Source organism: Homarus americanus, unplaced genomic scaffold (genome assembly GCF_018991925.1).
Source record: "Homarus americanus isolate GMGI-L3 unplaced genomic scaffold, GMGI_Hamer_2.0 scaffold24922, whole genome shotgun sequence".
Classification (NCBI taxonomy): domain Eukaryota; kingdom Metazoa; phylum Arthropoda; class Malacostraca; order Decapoda; family Nephropidae; genus Homarus; species Homarus americanus.
In genome coordinates, this window is record NW_024722610.1 from 4,654,906 (window position 1) to 4,678,819 (window position 23,914).

General features: G+C 38.9%; 2 protein-coding genes and 1 long non-coding RNA gene across 4 annotated transcripts in view; 2 read left to right on the forward strand and 1 right to left on the reverse strand.

The window, feature by feature from the left end:
* The first annotated feature begins 392 nt into the window (after positions 1-392).
* Positions 393-1,004, forward strand: LOC121862973 (pollen-specific leucine-rich repeat extensin-like protein 1). The gene has a single exon (XM_042361429.1). It carries the CDS (start codon positions 393-395, stop codon positions 1,002-1,004), a length of 612 nt encoding a protein of 203 aa, XP_042217363.1.
* Positions 1,005-11,201: 10,197 nt separating this feature from the next.
* LOC121862918 lies at positions 11,202-16,661 on the forward strand. Its single transcript, XR_006088294.1, has 2 exons — positions 11,202-11,282; positions 15,871-16,661. It is a non-coding gene; the product is annotated as an uncharacterized LOC121862918 (long non-coding RNA).
* Positions 16,083-23,914, reverse strand: part of LOC121862916 (solute carrier family 22 member 6-A-like) — a 94,163-nt gene continuing 86,331 nt past the window's right edge. The window contains exons 9-13 of one of the 2 annotated variants that reach the window (XM_042361331.1): positions 21,137-21,199; positions 20,228-20,388; positions 19,776-19,840; positions 19,263-19,382; positions 16,083-18,900 (exon numbers count right to left, since the gene is read on the reverse strand). In XM_042361331.1, the coding sequence (XP_042217265.1) occupies positions 18,794-18,900; positions 19,263-19,382; positions 19,776-19,840; positions 20,228-20,388; positions 21,137-21,199 (516 nt within the window). In that variant the 3' untranslated portion in view covers positions 16,083-18,793. Of the gene's footprint in view, positions 18,901-19,262; positions 19,383-19,775; positions 19,841-20,227; positions 20,389-20,996; positions 21,200-23,914 lie in introns of both variants that reach the window. The other variant, XM_042361329.1, reaches the window with a different exon arrangement.

Here is a 23,914-nt window from a genome sequence, read left to right on the forward strand (position 1 = left end):
TAAAGATAATTTGTTCGTCTGATTTAGTGATATATTTACTTATTCCCTCCCTCCCTCCCTCCCTCACCATTACTTACGATTCACCCTCCACCAAGACTCCAGTCCTCCCTCCTACCCTCCAACCTCCCCTCCCCTCCCTCCCTCGCTTCTACACTCCCTTCTTCCCTCCGCCGAAAGTACCACTCTCCTGACCCCAAACCTACCCCTCCCCCAAGCCCTTCCCTCCCCCCTTCCCGGTAGATCCTTCTCCCTCCATCCCTCTTCACTCCCCTCCCTACATTCCCTCTCCTCACACCCACTGTCCTTCCCCTCACTCCTCCCCTCCCTTCACTCCCCATTGCCCTTCCCTCCCCCCTCCCCCCCAACACAACTCTGGACCCGGAATATAAACGATGCTAATTGAATTACTGACGGATTGGCGTACACCGAGCAGGGTAGATCCTGCTGCCTCTACTGATCCACCCCATGTTGCCGCTACTGATCCACCTGCTGCCTCTACTGATCCACCCCATGCTGCCGCGACTGATCCACCCCCTGCTGACTTTACTGATCCACCCCTGCTGACTTTATCACCTCCTGCTGCCTCTGCTGATCCACCTCCTGCTGCCTCTATCCATCCCCTCTGCTGCCTCCACCTGCTGCCTCTACTGATCCACCTGCTGACTTTACTGATCCACCTGCTGCCTCTGCTCCACCTCCTGCTGTCCACCTACTGCCTCTTCCACCTCCTGCCTACTGATCCACCCCTGCTGCCTTATCCACCTGCCTCTACTGATCCACCCCCGTGCTGCCTCTTCCACCTCCTGCTGCTTCTACTGATCCACCCTGCTGCTCCTGATCCACCTCCTGCTGCCTCTACTGATCCACCTCCTGCTGCCTCTGCTGATCCACCCCTGCTGCCTCTACTGATCCACCCCCTGCTGCCTTTGCTTATCCACCCTCCTGCTGCCTCAACTGATCCACCCCCTGCTGACTTTCTGATCCACCTCCTGCTGCCTCTCTGATCCACCTCCTGCTGCCTCTACTGATCCACCTGCTGCCTCTGCTCCACCTGCTGCCTCTGCTGATCCACCCCCTGCTGCCTTTACTTATCCACCCTCCTGCTGCCTCAACTGATCCACCCCTGCTGACTTTACTGATCCACCTCCTGCTGCCTCTACTGATCCACCTCCTGCTGCTTCCACCTTGCCTCTACTGATCCACCTCCTGCTACTGATCCACCCCTGCTGCCTTCTTATCCACCCCTGCTGCCTCTATCCACCCCTGCTGCCTCTGTCCACCCCTGCCTGATCCACCTGCTGCCTCTACTGATCCACCTCCTGCTGCCTGATCCACCTACTGCCTGTCCACCTCCTGCTGCCTCTACTGATCCACCCCCTGCTGCCTTGCTGCCTCTACTGATCCACCCCCCGATCCACCTCCTGCTGCTCTCTACTGATCCACCCTTCTGCATTGCTGCCTCTGCTGATCCACCCTTTGCTGCCTCTGCTGATCCACCTCCTGCTGCCTCTACTGATCCACCTTCCTGCTGCCTCTATCCACCCCTGCTGCCTCTACTGATCCACCTGTTGCCTCTCATCCACCCCTGCTGCCTGCTGCCTCTACTGATCCATCTGCCTCTACTGATCCACCCCTGCTGCCTCTACTGATCCACCCTGCTGCCTCTGTGCCTCTACTGATCCGCCCTCCTGCTGCCTCTATCTGCTGCCTCTACTGATCCTCCTGCTGCCTCTATCTGCTGATGCCTCTACTGATCCACCCGGCCTCTACTGATCCACCCCCTGCTGCCTCTACTCATCCACCCCCTGCTGCCTCTACTGATCCGCTGCCTCTACTGATCCACCCTCCTGCTGCCGGCACTGCACTCGACTGCCTCTAATTCCCCGACTGTAAAATTAAGTTCTCCTGGATCGAACCAGTGACTCAGAGCAGGAGACGAGTGCTCTATCACCTATGCCAAAATACTCGCATGATACATTAATTATATCGTTATTTATTATACTCTAGTTATTTTATTTTCATGTGAATTTGTTTATTTACTTTGTTTTATTTATGGTTTGTGTTTTTATTGAGTTTTATTGTTGTTGTTGCTGTATTGTTATTATTATCATTATTGTTATTATTATTATTATTAGTCATTATTATTATTACAATTAATATTATCAAAGTGGTGTTGTCGGTGAAAAATTATATAATTCTTTGATCTCTCTAACGTAATTTCATGAACATAATTCTACTCACTTTAATTAGATTTCCATACAATTCTTTTTTTTACTTATACTTTTTCCCAGAACCACAAATAAAATATTTATGAATTAAAATAAAAGTCCGGATAAATAAAATTCCGGATAAAACATCATTCCACTAATGGGTTTCCATATATCAACATTGAACAGAAAAGTTTCAGAGCACAAATATTAAATAGAAACGAAATGATTGTTTTTTAATGCAATATAAATCTTTTTAATAGAATATATAATATCTTTTATACAATACCTGGATACAAAATATGTTGTTTTTAATGTCATATATGAAATGATTTTACCTGATGTTGAAAAAAATCATAATAATCTCTTACAGTGTGTTGGGGTAAAAATAATCGTTGTTAAAACATTACCACGAACGAGGCCGCAAAACTGTTTATTTTTTTGGAGGCGAGAAAATAATGTTAACTTCATCTGAATATTAACGACTTAGTGACGAAATTCCTTTGTTAGTTATCGTTTCAACCTTATCGTCTAAACGTTCAAATATCGTGATGTTAACGACTATTTGTAATTTAATATCACTTCAGGATACAAAATTAATATAATTATTTAAAAGTTCTGAAAAAATAATAATATACAAATTTAAAACTTTAATAAAACATTACAATTTTGGTTTTATTTAAGATAAAACTAGAGAAACATTAACTAATATTTATCAAGAAAAAATCAGAAAATTTCGTAATTTCTCGTAGTGTATTTCCTCTCAAGATACGAAAAAAAAAAATCTTACCTAACTTTGTAATAAAAATAACCATTAAATAATTGAAAAATAAAGTCATAAATAACGAAAACACACTGAGGTAATCTTAAACTATCTTACGAGCTTTTAAATAATATATCGTATCGTTGAAAGATATTGTGATCCAGTTTTTGACGCACTTTACACACTCTTAGCGCACTTTACACACTCTTAACGCACTTTACACACTCTTAACGCACTTTACACACTCTTAACGCACTTTACACACTCTTAGCGCACTTTACACACTCTTACGCTTTACACACTCTTAACGCGCACTTTACACACTCTTCACTCTTAACGCACTTTACACACTCTTAGCGCACTTTACACACTCTTAACGCACTTTACACACTCTTAGCGCACTTTACACACTCTTAACGCACTTTACACACTCTTAGCGCACTTTACACACTCTTAACGCACTTGACACTCTATAACACTCAAAACACATAACACACTCAGGACACACTCACATGACACACTTAGACCACATACCTAACACACTCAATATTAAACTAAAAAGAAAAATCAATTAAAACGAAAAATTGGCAAAATAATAATAATTGGCAGTAAAGATGAAATTGAAAATAAAAGAAAATTAAATAAAAGATTGAAGATTCAGGATACAAGAAAAATTATAGAAACAAAAGTAAAATAATAAAAAGGAAAAACAGAATTAAAAGGTTAAAAAAAAAGATGAGGAAATAGACGGAAAAAAGTGTATATTCCATAAATCAAAAGAACAAGAAAAAACAAAACAAAGAAGAAATTACCAAAAGACAACAACAGAAAGACGAGAAAATAACAAAAATAATTTCCCTTCCCCGAGAAAAACAAAAACAAAATCGAAATTCAAAACAAAATACCATCCCACTCTCCCCTCCCTCCCTCCCCTTCCCTCTTCCTCCTTTCCTCTCCTCCTCTCCCCTCCCTCCCCTTCCCTCTTCCTCCTTTCCTCTCCTCCTCTCCCCTCCTCCTTCCTCCCCTCCTCCTCCCCTCCCTCCCCCTTTCCCTTCCTCCTTTCCTCTCCTCCTCTCCCCTCCCCTCAACTTCCGTCAAGAAATACAATAGAGAAGAAAATATTCATCTGGCCGTAATCCCTCCACTGTTTTCCCTGCCAATCTCTGCTGTTTCTTTTCCACTTTGTTGCCGTCTCATTATTTAACCAGATTCGCCCGCCCCGGACTGTGTTTGCTCTATTTGTGAGAGCCAATAGACCGCGGCGTCCGAACCTGGCCAAATGGAGGGGGTTATGTGGCGACGGGGAGGTGGTGGAAGAGGGGGGGTGGACAGATGGATGGTAGAAATTGGGGGTGGATGGTGGGTGTGAGGTATTGGGGAAGGTGGATGGTGGGTGTATGGTAGAAGGTGGATGGTGGGTGTGAGGTATTGGGGAAGGTGGATGGTGGGTGTGGTATTGGGGAAGGTGGATGGTGGGTGTGTGGTGTGGGGAAGGTGGATGGTGGGTGTGTGGTATTGGGGAAGGTGGATGGTGGGTGTGTGTATTGGGGAAGGTGGATGGTGGGTGTGTGGTATTGGGGAAGGTGGATGGTGGGTGTGAGGTATTGGGGAAGGTGGATGGTGGGTGTGATGGAAGGAAGGAAGGAAGGAGAATATGATGTGTTGAAGGAGGGAGAGAGTAAGTGAGATAGAGGAAGGAAGGAAGCGGGGTGAGGGAGTGAAGGTAGGAGGAAGGGAGAGAGGGGGGGTGAAGGAGGGTAAGACGTCTAGTGAGGGAGAGAAGGAGGCTAAGTGAGGGAGATAGCAATGAGAGAGAGAAGAGAGGAAAGTTGCATAAATAGAAACATATGCAAAATAAACACAAGAAACTACTAGAGTAAGAAAGAATAATGAATTAAAACACAACAAACAATAAAAAAAATTCCGAAAGAAGAAAAAAATAAATATCGGAAATAAGAGATTTGTTTAAGTTTATTCAATAATACGTAAAAAAAATAGTTAATTGAATAAATAAAATATGTATGTATGTATGAATCAAGGCAAAAAAATTACTCATCTGAATATGACGACAAAAAATGAACTTGACTAAAAATGGCGGGAAAAATTGCAATCCAAACACCGCAACTGTGTATTATTGTCCCCCATAAAAATAATAAAAATAAAACACACAAATCTAATACAGAGAGCAATTCAATAAAACCCTTCTGTCCAGCATAATAATGGAAGATTGGCCGTGTTCAGCTCATGTCGTAATTCAATAAAAATCAAGAAAGGTTTTACTTAGGTTGCCAGGCGCGTTGTTGCCATCTCACGGTCACCTATTTTCCATCCGTCGGCCAGCGATTAGCTTTGGCGGGAAAGGTTATTATTGTTGTGGTTTGGCGGGAAAGGTTGTTATTGTTGTGGTTTGGCGGGAAAGGTTTTTTTTTGTGGTTTGGCGGGAAAGGTTTTTTTTGTGGTTTGGCGGGAAAGGTTTTTTTGTGGTTTGGCGGGAAAGGTTTTTTTTGTGGTTTGGCGGGAAAGGTTTTTTTTTGTGGTTTGGCAGGAAAGGTTGTTATTGTTGTGGTTTGGCGGGAAAAGCTATTGTTGTTGTGATTTGGTGGGAAGGGTTGTCGTTGCAGTTTTGGCGGGAAGGTTTTTTGGTTTGGTTTTTTTGGTTTGGCGGGAAAGGTTTTTGTGGTTTTGGCGGAAAAGGTTTTTGTGTTTTTGGCAGAAGGTTTTGTGGTTTGGCGGGGAAATTTTGTGGTTTGGCGGGAAAAGATTTTTTTTGTGGTTTGGCGGGAAAGGTTTTTTTTTTGGTTTGGCGGGAATTTTTTTATTGATTGGAGATAAAAACCCAAAAATATTTACCCAAATCTGTCGTATAAATCTGAATGTTCATGTATAACCACAGTATACTTAAATATATAAACACTAATGTGTATTATGAGTATACATGAGTATATAAGTGCATTTATAGTCTAAATATACGAGAGAAATAGATGTACTTGAATATGTCTAGATGCATATAAGTGTATGCATGCGTTTACCAATGATAAGTGTGTGTGTGTGTGTGTGTGTGTGCGTGTGTGTGTGTGTGTGTGTGTGTGCGTGTATGTGTGTGTGTGTGTGTGTGTGTAATCGTTTTATCTTCGTGAATGTAGTGTCTGTAAGGTAAGTATTATGCTCTTCATCTCCAAATAATTTTACAATACAGATGGAGGAAGGATCACATGAAGATTGGCCACCCCAACTAATTTCACCTGATGATTTAACAACCTAGCGATACCTGGGGATAGGTGGCGACGTTACCTTACCGTAATCTTAACCTAACAAGCTAACGTGATCTTAACCTAACATAAACTGACCTAACCTTAACTTAACCTAACCTAACCATGGTTGAGTGCGGTTGTGAGGGTTGTCTAGCTAACTACACTGATGTATATTGATGACTAAACCACGAAGCTGCTGGGTTAGTGGTGGAGGGAGTGATGGTGAGTGGGGGAGGAAATGAGGGAGAGTGGTGGAGAGAGGGAGGGAGAGTGATGAAGGGACGGTATGAGTAACTGTCGCACACGTCAATCAATCATCAACAATTACTGATTGGTTGTTTGACGGGCCACTCATCCGTCCGGCTTATATCGCCAGCTTTGATTGGTCCTAATTGGATCAGGTCACACTTGGTGATCCGCAGCATCGCCAATCAGCTTGTAGCTTTACGTTAGGATCAATTTGGACAGCAGCGGAAAGGGATGTGTTCGGGGGAGTTATAGTGGCCTTGACTTGGTCGCCCCCCTAAGACGTTATGTTCTCCAAATATCTCTAAACATCAAACAGTTTAAGTATAAGTAAATAGTAATGCGTCAATAATCCTATCAACAAAAAATAATGTATAAATATTGCAGAAAACTGAAAAGATTACATCGAAACCGCGGGACAAAAAGCGTGACGCGTGCCTCGTTCATTCATAATGCATGCACAAGGGACAAGAGCATCAGATGAAAGTTTTCCACTTCAAGCCGCGGCACATGATCGTCCTGACACCCGCCATTGTGGGCCAGCACCACCGCCTCCTCCCTTCACAACCACACTTCAATATGCAAAGTTTACACGCTACGCCTGGCAGCAGGTCGACACGCGGCGCGGGGAAGATGTGATGAGCGACAAGAAGTTAACAATATACACGGAAAAAAGTGATTCATACATACACCAAAAATTTTATGAAGAAAATTTTCAATCAATACATATTAGAACAAGAAAATGCATCATATTTTATTATAGTTTTGTGACCGTACAAAAATTCCTACCTGTGTTAATCAGATGTATGAACGCTTAACTTGACTGACTGACCCACTGAAAGAATTTTTCTCCCTCTCGGCCCGCTTATATTACAGGCGCTTCACTGCACCCCCGGCCCGTTCACGCCTCAGGTGTGTGTGTGTGTGTGTCTGTGTGTGTGTACAGAGAATATTGACAATAGCCAATATTCTTTTGTCTAATGAAACATAGTAATTAAATATTAAAGGTAAACTAGAGGTAAATTAATTATGGCCGTCAACTAATCAAATATTAATTATAAATCTCTCGTAATTGTGTTTGAAAATTAAAAACATTAATTGGTTGAATATCTTAATGACTCCGTGTGTTAAGTTACCGTGATGAGTGAGATAGATAGATAGATAAATAGACAGATAGATATTCAGTAAAATCGCCATACATGTTTACATTGATTAAGCATGTATATAAGCAATGCAGGTATAGAATATACATAGACCGTGTAGGTATACCAAAAAAAAACGAATACAGGCAGTGTGGATATACATACAGTGGAGGTGTACAAACAATGGTAAACAGTAAGGCGATTGGTGCAAACAGCAAACAAGATTACACATAACATGGACTAGAAAAGTCTTACTAATTCTGATATATTTTAAACTTTATATAAACAGTATATATTTAACCTAACCTGATTAACCCTCTAGCTTATTTCACCTTAGGATTAACGATACCTTAAGGGTTGAGTAAGGTTCGGTTAGCGTGAGGGTGGGTAATCTTCACGTAGAAAATGAGGAAAACCAGATGTAAAAATCACGAAAATGGGGTAAAATGAGGTAGAATGGGATAAAAATGAGGACAATTAGGAAAATATAGGTAAAATGAGTTAAATTGTGGTAAAAAATGAGGTAAGTTGAGAAGGTTGTGATGTTTGGACGTGAGGAGGTTGTGACTTGTGAGTGCTGTATTCCTCGTTGACCACCAGTATGGCGGTACTGTATTTACGTTGTTGGCGTCGAGTAGTTGACAAGAGTAAAAAACAAAACTAAAACTCAACAGCCTCATCCTTCCGCCATTATCTCTTAAGGGATCCTAATGATAAATAAAAAGAAAATCCTCACTCTGTGTACTAAAGTGATGACGTTTTTACATCATTATTCAGATTACAATAACATTAACAGTAATTAGCAAATATAACTGCCGTGTCTGCATATTTGCACTGCATAATACATATAATTAGTTGGATGGTATGGAAAGTGATACCAGTTTTTACTTAAATATGAACCGTGATTGAAATGGAATGCAATATTTACTTGGATAGCCCCTGATAATGTAGATAATACTATATACGAATAACATAATTCATCGGGCGGGTAAGATTGATCGTACGCGCGCGCCAAAAATATCTGGAGCGGTCGGTCATGGGTTATATGTATTCAAATTAGCAGCCATTAAGTTTATATTTTATTAATGTTTGTATAAGTGCAATCTAAGAGAGACAGTCGCATCATAGAACGACTCCCACTGGTGTTGGTGCTGGGTGATACTTTCTCCCTAAACTGGTGACTTGAGAATATCTCTTTACTGACTCACTCGAGTATGAAGGTAAACCCACAGATGGCGGCCAGAATGACGCTGAAACTATACCGAGACTCTACTTTTGCTACTTCCTCGAGGAAAAAGAATAACGCAGGCAACATGGAGACCCTTAGGTATTAGTTGCTGTAATATATATGAGGGTAAGTTGGTACCTGAGTTTGGAAAGATATCGTGTCGTCGGTTAGTGAAGAGTTGTGATGAAAGTGTGAAGCCTTGGTGTATGTTACCATATTACACTGGATCACCTGAATAATTAGTTCCCTCAACTTATTTCACCTTGATATTAACCAACCTAACCTAACCAAGCCTATCTAACCTAACCTGACTAACTCTCCCAGGTGGTGTTATGGTGTTTAATCAAAAGGTGAAATAAGCTAAGGGCAAGGCAAAAATATACACCTGGTGTATTAGTAGTACAGCGGTACAGACGTATCTCTCACGAGTATCTCCTGTGTTCAATCCCTGACCCGGGACAAATGTGAGAAGGCGATTTATCATTCAGTGTGACTACCAAACACTTTTACTAAAACTTGACAATAAAGATCATAAAAAAAGTAACAATGAACAGACCACCTACCCAAACGTTTCGTAAGATAAATGGTGAAATGATAAAAGAAAATACAAAAGCTTGAGATCTCTAACAACATGCAAATCATTGTACTAAATAATGCACAAGCCCATAATAATTTACACTTCAAAAATCACAAGTCCAGGTTATTGCTGTGAATCTCTTGGTATTACGTAAGAGTTGTAACCCTGAGGAAGATGGGATACCTGGGCGCCTCATGTATGATTACTTTTGTAACTATCATTAATATGTTTCCTTCTATGTTTATTTTTATTATATAATTGTCTCTGAAACATAGTCATTATTATTATTATTATTATTATTATTATTATTATTACATCATTATTACTATTATTATTTAATCATTATTATTAATAATATCTTTTGTAATTTTCCTTTTGAGCATGCGGTAGATAATAACATTGGTATATAATAATAAATTGTCGAATATATTCATAATAAAAACAAATAAACTACCATCTGTTGGTTATAATCTCAGTTGCTGTCATTGCCAACACTCGCTGCCAGAATAACACCAAAAGTTTCTCTTCTCTTATAATATTTACGTATCAGAATCAGTGGTGCCAAACCCATGGTTTACCCGCCCAATTGGGCTACTTTTGAAAAAGAAAACCGCGGCAGCTGTTTTTCCAGCAGTCTTTATGAATGAACATTTAATTTTTTTTCAGGATTATTGGTAATAAAGGAAAGCACATGACTGCTCATTTATCTGTTCATTTACTGATTTACAATCATTGAGTAATTTTAATTTTAGAATGAAATAAGATCTACAGTATAGTAATTTCCTATCCCACGCTCTCACTGGGGGGGGGGGACTTAATGGCTGTCAGACAGGTACCAAGCAAAGCCCCAGAAGTTGACGGACAGTCAATCTGTCAGACTTCATTACTTTTTACTTTTATTCTCTTCACCACCGATCGGCTCGTTAGCCGCTTGGACGATCGGTCACGTCTATGTTAAGCACTGTTGGCAAGTACTGGGCATGCACCGGCTCCTGAATGTTCCTGAACCTGCTCCAGTGTTGGTCACGTCTGGTCTTGACAAAAAGGGGGGAAGCAATTTTAAGACCTAATAATTTATTTGCCTGATTTACCTTCTTCTCGCAATGGCCCGAGATCTTCAGCTCATTGTCAACATACACACCTAGGTCCTTTTCACATTCAGTCTCATATAGTGCAGTTTCTTCACCCAGTTGGGACATATGATACGCCTCCTTACCGTTGGTACGCCCCAGGTGCATCCTGAATCTCAGCAGTCATTTCTTCGACCATTCTTGGAGCTCACAGAGATAATTTCTGCAGCTCTTCACAGTCCGCTTGGTTCTTGATTTCCCGAAATAACTTGGCGTCATCCACAAACATTTGTATGGAGTGTCTGATTAAAAGGGGATATGTTTCTATTCTTACTTTTATCATTTTTTGACTATTTAATGCATGTGTCTGATAAAGAAAAAAATACTATTTTCAACAAATTGGTAAAAAAAAAAACTGATTTATTTTATGTGGTGTTTTCATCCGGCAAACTGGTAAAAATGTAATTGCATTTCCTTCGATAATTTTATAAAAAAAATAGTGTTCACTTTATCATATGGGAAGAGAATTCAGTGTTCATTCTTTGTATTACGTCGTTTTTTAACGCACTATGTCAATAATTCACTAAATTAAATTTAAATTCATAATAGTGGCGATAATATTTTGTATTAACTGTTATAGGAGAGTGCAACGGCAGGCTTTAAGTCATAATATTTGGGCTATATTTAAGGTTGCGGCGCCTTTTGAGGGCTATCTACCGCGGTTTGGTAACACTGATTCGGAGGCAAATGTTCGTACCATTTGAAAAGTGAAGTTTGGACTGACTCCAGCTTATTAAGGTTAGATTATATGTGGACATTTTTAATTGGGGATTTTGTTAGCCTCATTTGATCATGTATGTCTCTGTATCCTCTTGCTCGTCCGTGTGTGTTATGACAGTCCTGTATATTAGCCTTATTGAGTTCCCTGCAGGACGATCTTGTACATAGTCACCTCCTGTCTTACCAAGTCGTTGTGTCTGTCGCCTATTTTGATTTCTAGGTATCGTCTATTGTACCATCGTTACTTTTTAGGTAGCGGGACATAACAAGGTCGGGGTACACAATGACTAGGTAAGGGGTCAACTCATGTTCAACCTTTAGACAAGAGGCGGCTTGAAGGTTAGACCCGAACAGCTTATTTCACTTGATGACAAACAACCTAATGCTAATATAACCTAAAATAAGGTACGAAAGAAGTTATGTTTTAGGTAGTAGATATTTTTCCGTGATTGGCTAAGTTCCTACTCATGCTATTTTACCGTGAGTGCGCTATGATTGGCTCATCGTCCATTACCAGCGAACAGCGCGAGATCTATAGTTGACCATGACTGATGGCATTTGGCATTTATTTTGCCTTGAGATGATTGCTGTGTAGCTGTAAACATACCTAACCATATTTCTGTTGGGTATGGAAATTTATCATTATAAAAGAGGCGACATTTACTAGAACCTAATAGAACCTGACCTAACCAACCAAAGAAACCTACCTAACCTTACCCAACTTCCTAGCCAGGGGGCAGACCCCCTTCATATTAAACAGAAAGTACTTATCCAATCAGAGTGCACTCACGGTAAAATAGCATTAGTAGAAACTTAGCCGGTCATTGCAAAATATCCACTGTGTATGTTGTATAGAAATTTCGTTATAGTTGTTGATTAATCATGAACTATGCACCAGAGTCCTGTACTAGAGGTCGGTCCGACTAATTACCCAAATGTAGCCAAATATAGTCGCAATGAAGTCAAATAATGGTCCTACATGAATAAATCGGACTGTTAATCACTTCTCGACTAGTATTTGGTGTCAGAAAGTCACAAAAAATTGGAAAACTTACTTTAATCTGTGTTAATAGATCGCGTGCATGTACCGACGGAGCGAGGAATTACCCAAATGTAGCCAAATGTAGCTGCAATGAAGTCAAATGATGGTCGTACAAGCGTAATTCGGGCTGTGAATCACTTCTCGATTATTATTTGGTGTCATAAAGTAAAAAAAGAATTGGTAAACTTAATTTAATGAGTTGTGTTAGGTTAGGTTAGATTAGATTAGATTAGATTAGATTAGATTAGATTAGATTAGATTAGATTAGGTACATGCACTTGATCTATTAACTCAGACTAAATTAAGTTTACCAATTTTTTGTGACTTCGTGACACCAAATACTAGTCGAGGTTAGGTTAGATTAGATTAGGTTAGGTACATGCACTTGATCTATTAACTCAGATTAAATTAAGTTTACCAATTTTTTGTGACTTCGTGACACCAAATACTAGTCGAGAAGTGATTGGCAGTCCGATTTATTCATCTAGGACCATTATTTGACTTCATTGCGACTACTACATTTGGGTACATTTGGGTAATTCCTCGCTCCGTCGGTACATGCACGTGATCTATTAACTCAGATTAAAGTAAGTTTTCCAATTTTTTGTGACTTTCTGACACCAAATACTAGTCGAGAAGTGATTGGCAGTCCGATTTATTCATCTAGGACCATTATTTGTCTTCATTCCGGCTATATTTGGGTACATTTGGGTAATTAGTCGGACCCCTAGAGGTGGCTATAGTGAGGGAAGGAGACTAGTGGTGTGTGTAGGATCCTTCCATTGTTCTGGATAGCCTTGTCTAGGGCTTCACCTGGTAGATATTTTTTTCATAGGTCGGTCAATTTGTAGTTTTGACCAACCACAGCTCTAAAGTTAAGGATAAAAAACTAATTAACAATACATTATATTGCAGGCAGTCCCAGAGTTATGAATGGATTATGTTCTTGAACCCTGTTTGTAAGTCAGATCAGTGTTAATTCCAAAGGTTACCTGAGGTTAAAACAACATTAGTATCCCATTCATAACAAATAATGTAAATACTATACTGTAAGTAAAGTGATGTTAAAAAATATAAGTAATGGTGGAGGAGACGGATAGGACCAGAAATTAATAATGGAATTCCACCAAAATTTCTCAAGTTGTTATTTGCATGATACTAATTAAGAAAATGGAAGTAATGCATAAAACCTAACAGAACCTGACCTAACCAACATGACCCAACCAAACCTACCTAACCTTAACAAACTTCCCAGACCCCTGACATATAAAGCAGAAAGAACTTGCTTTAATATCAGGTACCAGTGAAAGCACTTTTCTTGAAGTGGCATTGTGTAATTTTATATCTTCTCTTGCTGTAAGAGTATGAGCATTTGTCACTGAAACAAATAATTTTTGTTCACTATTAAGTTCTCTGCCGCATTTTCAACACGAGCACGTCCTCTCAATTCTGTACACATCTGGACGACGATTGTTGGCAGTTGTGTCAGTGTGATAGCTAAGAGAAAGAAATTTATTACAGAGAAATAAGCAAGTTTGTACAAGCAGATATTGTAATTCTTAATTATTAAACATTTTTCCTTTAAATATAGATGAGTGTTTATGATCTTAAGTTCAGAAATATGAACCTGCCTAGCTACAGTATCTATGTTGTGACATTGTGTGTGTGTGCATGTCTTCAAGTTACTGAGGTGTTGGTTGAAGAGGATAAAGTAAAATAGCAACACAACCTTCTCTAATATATTGTATTTGATAAAACTCAAATTCACCTGCACCTGCTCCTTAATTAACTTGCAACATTGAAATGATTGCCAATTAATTTTTTCATGCTGTAGAATCCATTGGAAGATACTGTACATTTTATTACTTTTTACTTTTTACTTTTATCCTCTTCGCCACTGATCGGCTTGTTAGCCGCTTGGGCGATCTGTCACGTCTCTTTTCATTTATCTTCTTCACCAAAGAGCTCACACTCGGTGCTGTCACAACACTCTCTGGTAGATTGTTCCAAGAGTTTACAACCCTCACTCCGAAAAAGTTTGCCCTCACGGTTTTCTGGACTTGCGGCTTCTTCAATCTTGAGCTGTGACCCCTTGTGGGGCGAGCGTCCGCCAGCTCCAAGTGAGGACACTCAACTGAGTAGTGCCCCCTGAGATGCTTATACACCTCAACTAGGTCCCCCCTTGCCCGTCTGTATTATAAGCTAGGCAAGTTCAGGCGCTCCAATCTCTCAGGGTAGCTGAGGTGCCGAAGTGCAGGCACCAGTTTGGTGGCCCTCCTTTGAACATTTTCAACCAACTGACAGTCCCTAGCATATCTCGGGGACCAGATGGGGTGACAGTACTCCAGTTGGGGAAGCACTTCACTCCTGAAGATCGTTACGAGGGACGGACCGTCTAGATATCTGAACGACCTTCTTGTAAGACCCAATAATTTATTTGCCTGATTTACCTTCTTCTCACAATGGCCCGAGAACTTCAGCTCATTGTCAACATACACACCTAGGTCCTTCTCACACAGTCTTAACTAGTGCAGTTTCTTCATCCCGTTGGGACATATGATACGCCTCCTTACTGTTGGTACGCCCCAGGTGCATCCTCTTACACTTCGTGACATTGAATCTCAGCAGCCATTTCTTCGACCATTCCTGGAGCCCACAGAGGTCCTACTGCAGCTCTTCACAGTCCGCTTGGTTCTTAATTTCCCGAAATAACGGCGTCATCGGCAAACATTTGTATGGAGGAGTGTACAATGTCAGGCATGTCATTTATGAAACAAACAAACAACAGCTGGCCCAATACACTGCCCTGTGGTACCCCACTTGTTACAGGTACAGATGACGATTTCGTGCCATTAATCACCACACACTGCTTGCGGTCATGTAGAAAGTCTTCTATCCACACTAGGACATTTCCCCGAATTCCGTACCCTTCCAGTTTGATTTTCAGCCTTTCGTGAGGCACACTGTCGAAAGCCTTGGCAAAATCTAGGTAAATATTGTCGATATTACCACCCCGTTCCAGAATATGGGTCCAAATATCCAATACCTTGAGCAATTGTGTTAAGCAAGAGCGCCCCGGCATAAAACCGTGTTGGCAATCTTTTACAAGGTTGTTTCGTATTAGATGTTCCATTGCGGCATCTCTGATAATACTCTCAAGTAGTTTACATATTATGCTGGTCAGGCTCACCGGTCTATAGTTGTTCGTTACTACTGTATTCCCGTAACTTTAGATTTACCTGGTAGTGCACAGTACTGTACTGTGATTTAACAAGAAGGCCATCATTTAAAAGCCTTCAGTACTCCCATATGCTATAACCTTAAAGAACTAAACATTTAATAGATATTTTTAGCAGTGTATATTAAGAACAACCATTAGATAAACTAAAATTCTTAACATAGATGATTTCAACACCCTGGTGAACTACTTGAGATCAAGATGTGTTATATGATTTTTTTTTTCATTGTTTTGTGTGTAAGATTATGAACACTACAGTAAAATAAAGTTAAAAATCATAAAATGTGATAAGTTAAATTGACACCTTACTTGTAACTTTCTTTCAGGCCAGGTGTTTCATTAAGACAAGAACTCACCTGAGTCAGGATCGGACCAGAAGTACAGTCCCGGACAAATGTTCATGATGCACTCAAGGTGGAAGGTGCAAAGTCTACCCAACCCTTACTGGACGGCAGGTCGCTATTGGTGATGCCACTCATGAAAAAACAAAGGTTTCCAGATCGCTAAAAAATTTAAAGGTACAGTATGACAAAATATATCCAATTACAATTATTTTATTTTTAATCAATACAATTTTTTAAAAATTACAAAATATTTAAAATAGACTGTAGACAAACATAGTAGATAATAAAACGAAAATAGACACTTGGTATTCTGCATTGCAAAAGAAAATTAAATATATTTGTTGAACGGTTGTACTGTAGTGATAGTTTAGTGTAGCCAACCAAGTAATAAATTTTAATTGTTGCTTCTACACTGCAGCAACTAAAAAATATATATTTAGCATGTCTTTCAAAATGAAAGAAGGAAGATTCGTGTTATTTAGAAGTGCAAAATTGGCCAATCATGGGCCCAGAGGTGCCAAATAACTTAGCAAACTAAGTGCCAAAAGAACAGTGTCATTTCTAAGTTTTTAACACGATGCCTCCGATTTGATGATCCAAATACACGGGTGGAGAGGGTGAAAACAGACAGGTTTGATCTAGTGTGGGCTGTGTGGGACAAGTTCATGGAGCATTGCAAGGACAATTATGTGCCAGGAAAGAATGTAATGGTGGATGAGCAGTCGTTGACATTTCGCGGAAGATGTTCATTTAGAATGTACATAGCAAATGCCTTTTCTCTGGAAACTGAAAACTAACGTTAGTTTTCCTTTTCCAGAGAAAAGGCATTTTATTGTGAAAATAATGACATATGAGGTCAAAACATGGATTATGCTCTAAATTCATACAAAGGTGTTCTTTTACATGCTGGTTAAGGATCTGGGTTCAGAATATTAAAATTTGAGTAATTAGTATAAGTTAATGAGCTTTGAAATAATTTAATATACTGTACAGGGTATTCAGAATATTCTAGAATTCTGTAGTAACATTGGTCTTGGTATGCTTGACTTTGCCAGGTAGGTAATGGCATTCACCATGTATTTACTTTCAACGTCACATGTCATGACAATCTGGAGGCTGCAGTATTATTGATAAAATTATATAAGGGTGATTTAAAACTTACGGGCACAACGTATTTCACGTTTAAAATATTCTGTATGTACCGGTATTAAATTAATTCAAGCTTTTTAATTAACACAACTTACTCAAATTGTAAAATTCTGAGGAACTACTGTATAAGAATCACTAGAATTTTTTTATGCAGTAGTGTACGTAATTAGATTTTCTTTTAACCAGTGCTAGTTTTTGTTTGTTCTTGTCATCCGGGTCATAGTGCACTGGGACTCATTTGAGAGTTAGTGTTCTACGGGTAAGAAAGATGAATAAAAAATAAAATTCCTCAGTTCTTTTTAATATATACATCGTCATTATTATCTTCAACAATGTTTGTCTTTAAATATGTCATTCTGACTTTGTTCGTCTCGGTCACTCTTGAAAGGCAAAAAGCACGTCGTTGTTGACCAAGGTAACGGTATGGAAGACACAGTTGTCTAACTCCTTGTGTTTGGGGTCCTCTCTAAGCTGAATAAAATCATCTGACCTTTGCCAAGTGAAACATCAAAAGATGCGTTCTCGAAGGGTTAACAATACAATATTCATCAATAATTAACATATAAATCACAAACTGTAAACACTAAGGAGAGTTAAATCCGCAATTGATGAAAAGAAAGCTAAGAGACGATTGATGAAAACAAAAATACAATTAGCTATGAACATGAAAACACACAAGACGAGAAAAATAATACGGGAGATGTATGATGAGTGAATGCACAGACAGTGCTGTATAAGGAAAATGTATAATGTATTGATAAAGGTTTCCGAACATATATACACTATAACTTACACTATGTAGGGTGTCAGGCTGTATAATATTCACCTTTTGTGTCTGCCTCTCTCAGCACCATAACTTAGTACTGTACTGAATATCTACCTCAGTACCATAACTTAGTACGTACTAAATATCTGCCTCTCTCAGCCCCGTAACTTAGTATGTACTGAATATCTACCTCTCTCAGCCCCATAACTTAGTACGTACTAAATATCTCCCTCTCTCAGCACCATAACTTAGTATGTACTGAATATCTACCTCTCTCAGTACCATAACTTAGTATGTACTGAATATCTACCTCTCTCAACACCATAACTTAGTACGTACTAAATATCTGCCTCTCTCAGCACCATAACTCAGTACACTACTAAATATCTGCCTATTTTATGAAGGGTGATTGGAAAGTTATAACACAGCCAGTAGTTTTAAAGTGAGTTTTCAACCACAAGTGTCTTACTTCAATACTGTGAGGAACTTGTGCCCTGAATGCCAAAGACACACACATGACCTCACTATTCAACATGTCAGATGTGGGAAGGTTTGGCTGGAAACTTATCACCCATGTCCCATACATTCCTGGTCTCTCATTGGTCCATTTATCTACACGTGCTGGGATTGAAAGTGAAGTTAAAGAAGAAATTATTGAATTAATGGATGGTGATTGTATGGACAGGTAGTACAGAGTTGGCACAGTATTACATAACCAAAATATAAATGTGATGATTCTGGAAATAAGTTGCTTTTAAAACTCTAGGGCCGTTTGTCATTACTTTCCAGTCATCCGTTTTAACTTTACACATGAATTGCATTTGAATAAAATATATTGTTTCTATATAATTTAACAAAAACAGTATGTATACAGTATTCTAGTTTCATACTCTATTTTATTCACTATTTTGATAAGCTTCGTTTTCCACACCAGACTTTTTAGATTTATTTTTAGCTGCTCTTCTTCTGTCTTCTACATCTTGCAGTGTTTCAGGGAGGGGTTGATGGTTTGTCTCTGGGAGAAATATTAGCATAAGACTCCCAAGAATGCCAGAACATCCAAAGACCACACTCGATCCCCACCAAGTGTGCTGACCCTGTAAACAGAAAAATAGCCAATAAATAATTATCTTCACTTTCTCATGAAACTACTGTGATTTACTCCATACACCAAGCACTTACGTATACCTATGAAACACTTGTGTGTCTTCATGTCCCCTGATGGCTTCACTATCCTACTAGGTTCTTGCATGGCCTCAATTGCCACATTATGATTTATAAAATAAATTTGCGATAACTTTGAAGCTCCCTTGATAATTTCATAGATCTAATTAAGAGGTTTAATCTCATAATCTTACTCCATTCTCATTAACAGAAGATTGAATTAGTACAATACCTTATATGACATTACAAATCGAGATACTGTTCTGTACTATACTGTATACTGTAAGTGACTTACCAATATGTCTGTGACAAGGGGGGCACATATGAACCCAAGGCTGCCTATCATGTTGACAAAAGCAAAGCCTCGTGTCCGAGTTTCTGTTGGAAACAGTTCTGGTGCATATACGAAATTTACCTGCAAGATAAGATAAATTGCATTGATGGCTATTCATCTGATATGTGTGATAATGTTGTATTATTGTTTATAATTCCATTATTCTTTCTCTGGGAATTACTGTACAGGTATTTCAGAATACTGTACATTTAGGTCATTATTAAAGACTTAACGTTCGATATGAGTGAAAAATCATTGTTAAGAGATGTGAACTTTTTAGTAACTCTTTCACCATATGATAAAAACTATGACATCAAATTTAAGAGCTTTCAATGGTCAAAGTAGAGAAAATCCAACTAACTTTTGAAGCTGCTTGCACCATTGTTACAATTAAAGCACAACTAGTTGTGGGAGGAGAGAGTGGAAAGATTCATCATTATCAAAATTTATGGAGATCGTAAAGCAAGAACTTACTTGGAATGATCCAGCCACCAATAAGAATCCTCCCATCACCAGCACCCACTTGAGCCAAGAATAGTCTGGAATATTGAAAATTATATCTTAACAGCCACTCTATGAACACAGTGTGTGTGTATGGTTGATTATTTAACCCCTTGTGTATGGGATCTCCTCTGTGCTGAATAAAATCGTCTGGCATTAACAAAATAACATACAGTACTAAAAGTGGCATCCATGTAGTGTAGTGAAGGAGTTAAGCACATAATTTAGCTTTACTAATACAGTATCTGTTCAGAGAATATATAAGAAAATAGGTAATGTTTGTTCTCTACTACAGTTTAGTCGTCAGCATCAAATAACCAGCAAAAAATTAAGAACTTTCCAGTAATAAAATATAAATAAAATCAACAAGTGTTACTGTAACTATTAATTTAAGATAAAGTGATTCAACAAAAATGACAACTTACATACTGGGACAAGCAGGTCCAGCAAAATTAAAATGCCGCCCACAAACAGACCCATCCCGACAATGATGCGTCTGCCCAGTCGGGTCGTGAGAGGTGTAATTGTGAGAATAGCAGATGCGTCCATGACACCCGTGAGCGCAACATACAGGAAAGGGTTCGTACTGGAGGAGGGAAAAAGGGGAATAAATATTAGGTGAATATTTTTCAGGCAACCAAAAAAAGCCAATAATGTATGTAACCTGCAACAAAAGGACACTAATTTAAATTTGAAAAAAAAAAAGCTTGGTCAAATGTTATGTATGGTCATTTCAGTACTACAATATTGTATAGTTCAGAGGTGTGTACCCTTTCAGTAGTCACAATGAGGATATTAGAGGCCTTTGAAATGTAGTGCTACAGGAGAATTCTAAAAAAAGTAACACTGGTGTAATGGGAAAACAAATGAAGTACAGAACTAAGTTGACAAAAACATTGAGAAAAACTTGAGAGTTATAGATTAAAGAAAATAAGGTAAGTGTATAGTACTTTGATCAAGGGTAATTGAGGTAAATGTAGAAGTACTATTGGACAAAATTAAGAATAGGAGAAGGCAGAAACTGGGATGAATGAATGAAATTAAAAGTTGTGGCTTTGAGAAAGATGCAATATCTGGGAGTATTAGTAAAGACAGCCTGAAAACGTTTAGAGAGAACCATGGCACTTTGATTGATTGATATTATGGTTATCACTAATCACTCAACTACTAATATAAAATTAAAATAAACATTACCTGGTAAAATTGTTAGCATTAATGGTAATACCCAAGTAGAAACCGCAGTGAATGAACCACAGGAGAGATGTGGCAAGTAAGATGGCACGCATACCCGGGCTGCGGATGTACAGCCATAGCTGATTTAAGCCAGCCCTTACCTCGGATAAAGCAGACTTCTGATCATCCTGATTTTCATTCTGTTGGCTTGGTTTAGTACCTGCCTGAAAAACATGTGGTACAGTATATTGATTTATGTCTGGGTAAGCTTTGATGTGGTGGAAGGAAAGAATGTACAGTACAGTGACCCCTCGGTTAACGAACTCAATCCGTTCCAGAAGGTTGTTCGTTAACCGAAAAGTTCGTTAACCGAAACCATTGTTTCAATGGGTTTTTGGGTAATTGGTTCCAGCTCACCGAAAATTTCCTAAATTCAACAAAAATGGTAGAAAAGTTCACTTACTTTGAGGTGTGTATGTAGAAGGCTCCTGGATGATGATGATGATGATGATGATGATGATGGGATTTAGAATGGGGGTAGAGGAGAAGGAAGAAGAGAAGGCATTGGGGTGGAAGAGAAGTCACCCCATGGTGCCATTTCACCCATAAAATTTTAGCTCTCTTGGTGTAATTCAAGATTATTTTCTTTAAATCAACACTGCACTGCATTATATATTGTCAATATGTAAAATATTTCAAAATGACCAATAATTTTGGAAACACAGAAAAAAGCGTTTAGTTGAAGAGAGTCTCAAGCAAGATGTTACCTCCAGTGAAAACAGAGAGAGACTAACGCCTGTTTGCTGTGTTAAGAGGCTGGATGCCGCGCATTAAACTAGTCACTTTACCTTCAATTATGTTCAATAATTGTTAAAATGACTAAAAAATTGAATATTAAACTTTTAAAATTATTGAATACATGTAGTATAAACTTCTTGATATTTACTAAAATAGTAAGGAATTTAAGCCCTAGAACCGATTAATGTATTGGTGGACTGATACTAAAGCTGGTTGCCCGGCCAGTGCAGGCAAAAACATGTTGAGGTCGGTTCGTAAGAAATTCGTTAACTGAATTTTTGTTCGTTAACCGAATTGAAGATCCTTATGGAAGGCAGTTCGTTAACCGAAATTTCGTTAGCCGAGGTGTTGGTTAAACGAGGGGTCACTGTACTATGTTATTTCCTGTGGAGAATGGGGGGGGGGGGTATAGTTAGGGTAATGGTGCTGTGAAAGTATTTTAGTTATAAATAAAAAAAAAAATTGGCCTAAAACTAGGAAATAGTTGCCTGTGTTTGTATTAGTGAAGGCTTCTGAATCACCTTTTATTTTTGCTTGTACACTGCATTGCTTTTTAGATACAGTGACCCCTCGTTTAACGAACACCTCGGTTAACGTAATTTCGATTAACGAACTGCCTTCCATAAGGATCTTCAATTCGTTTAACGAAAAAAATTTCGCTTAACGAACTTCTTACGAACCGACCTCAACATGTTTTCGCTTGCACTGACCGGGCAACCAGCTTTAGTATCAGTCCGCCAATACATTAATCGGTTCTAGGGCTTAAATTCCTTACTATTTTTGTAAATATCAAGAAGTTTATACTATTCAATTATTTTAAAAGTTTAATATTAACTTTTTTAGTCATTTTAACAATTATTGAACATAATTGAAGGTAAAGTGACTAGTTTAATGCGCGGCATCCAGCCTCTTAACACAGCAAACAGGCGTCAGTCTCTCTCTGTTTTCACTGGAGGTAACATCTTGCTTGAGACTCTCTTCAACTAAACGCTTTTTTTCTGTGTTTCCAAGCAAATTATTGGTCATTTTGAAAATTATTTTACATATTGACAATATATAGTGCAGTGCAGTGTTATTTTAAAGAAAATATTCTTTATTTACAGCTAGTTTAACTTTGAAAAATACGTGTTGCCATTGTTTGAATCCAGCATGGGGCCTAAGAGATCAAGAAAAGTGATTTCAATCCAAATGAAGCAGGAAATAATAAAAAAACACGAACAAGGTATTAAATCAAATGCGCTATGCAAAGAATATGGCATGTCGGCATCAACTGTGTCGACAATTCTTGCACAAAAAGACAAATTTAAGGAAGTGAACGTGAGAGACAAATCTACAAGAGTGTTTAAAAGTAGATCCCTAATCGTAGAAACTGAGAGGTTACTTATCATCTGGATTAGGGAAAAACAGATGAAAGGTGATTCAGTTTCTGGTGATTTCATTTGTGAAAGAGCCAGGGAGATTTATGAACATTTAAAGACAGATCAACCTAGTTCTTCAGGAACAGAATTTGAAGATTTTCGGGCTAGCAAAGGCTGGTTCGAAAAATTTAAGAAAAGAAGTGACATTTTAAGTGTTGTTAGGCATGGTGAAGCTGCTAGTGCTGATAAAGAAGGGGCAGCAAAGTTTTTAATTGAATTTAAAAAACTGATGGAAGAAGAAAATTATCTTCCACAGCAAGTTTTCAATGTTGACGAAACTGGGCTGTTCTGGAAAAAGATGCCCAAAAGAACATTCATCACCAAGGATGAAGCCTCTTTACCTGGGCATAAACCCATGAAAGACCGTCTCACTCTATTGCTTGGTGCCAATGCTTCAGGGGATTTCCGACTGAAGCCTATGCTTGTCTACCACTCTGAAAACCCCAGGGTGTTCAAGCAACAGAAAGTGGTAAGAACAATGCTTGGAGTTTATTGGAAGTCCAACCGTAAGGCATGGGTGACAAGACAGTTCTTTAATGAATGGGCTATTGATGTGTTTTGCCCCTCTGTCAAGAGCTACCTAACCACCAATAAACTTCCTGTAAAGGCTCTTCTCCTCATGGATAATGCTCCTGGTCATGACCCTGACCTTGCCAGAAATTTGGAGTATAAATTTGACTTTGTGAAAGTGTTGTTTTTGCCTCCAAACACTACATCACTCAT

Bases quoted from the DNA above. Each gene is read 5' to 3' on its own strand.
- LOC121862973 (XM_042361429.1), top strand. From the start codon at position 393: ATGCTAATTGAATTACTGACGGATTGGCGTACACCGAGCAGGGTAGAT.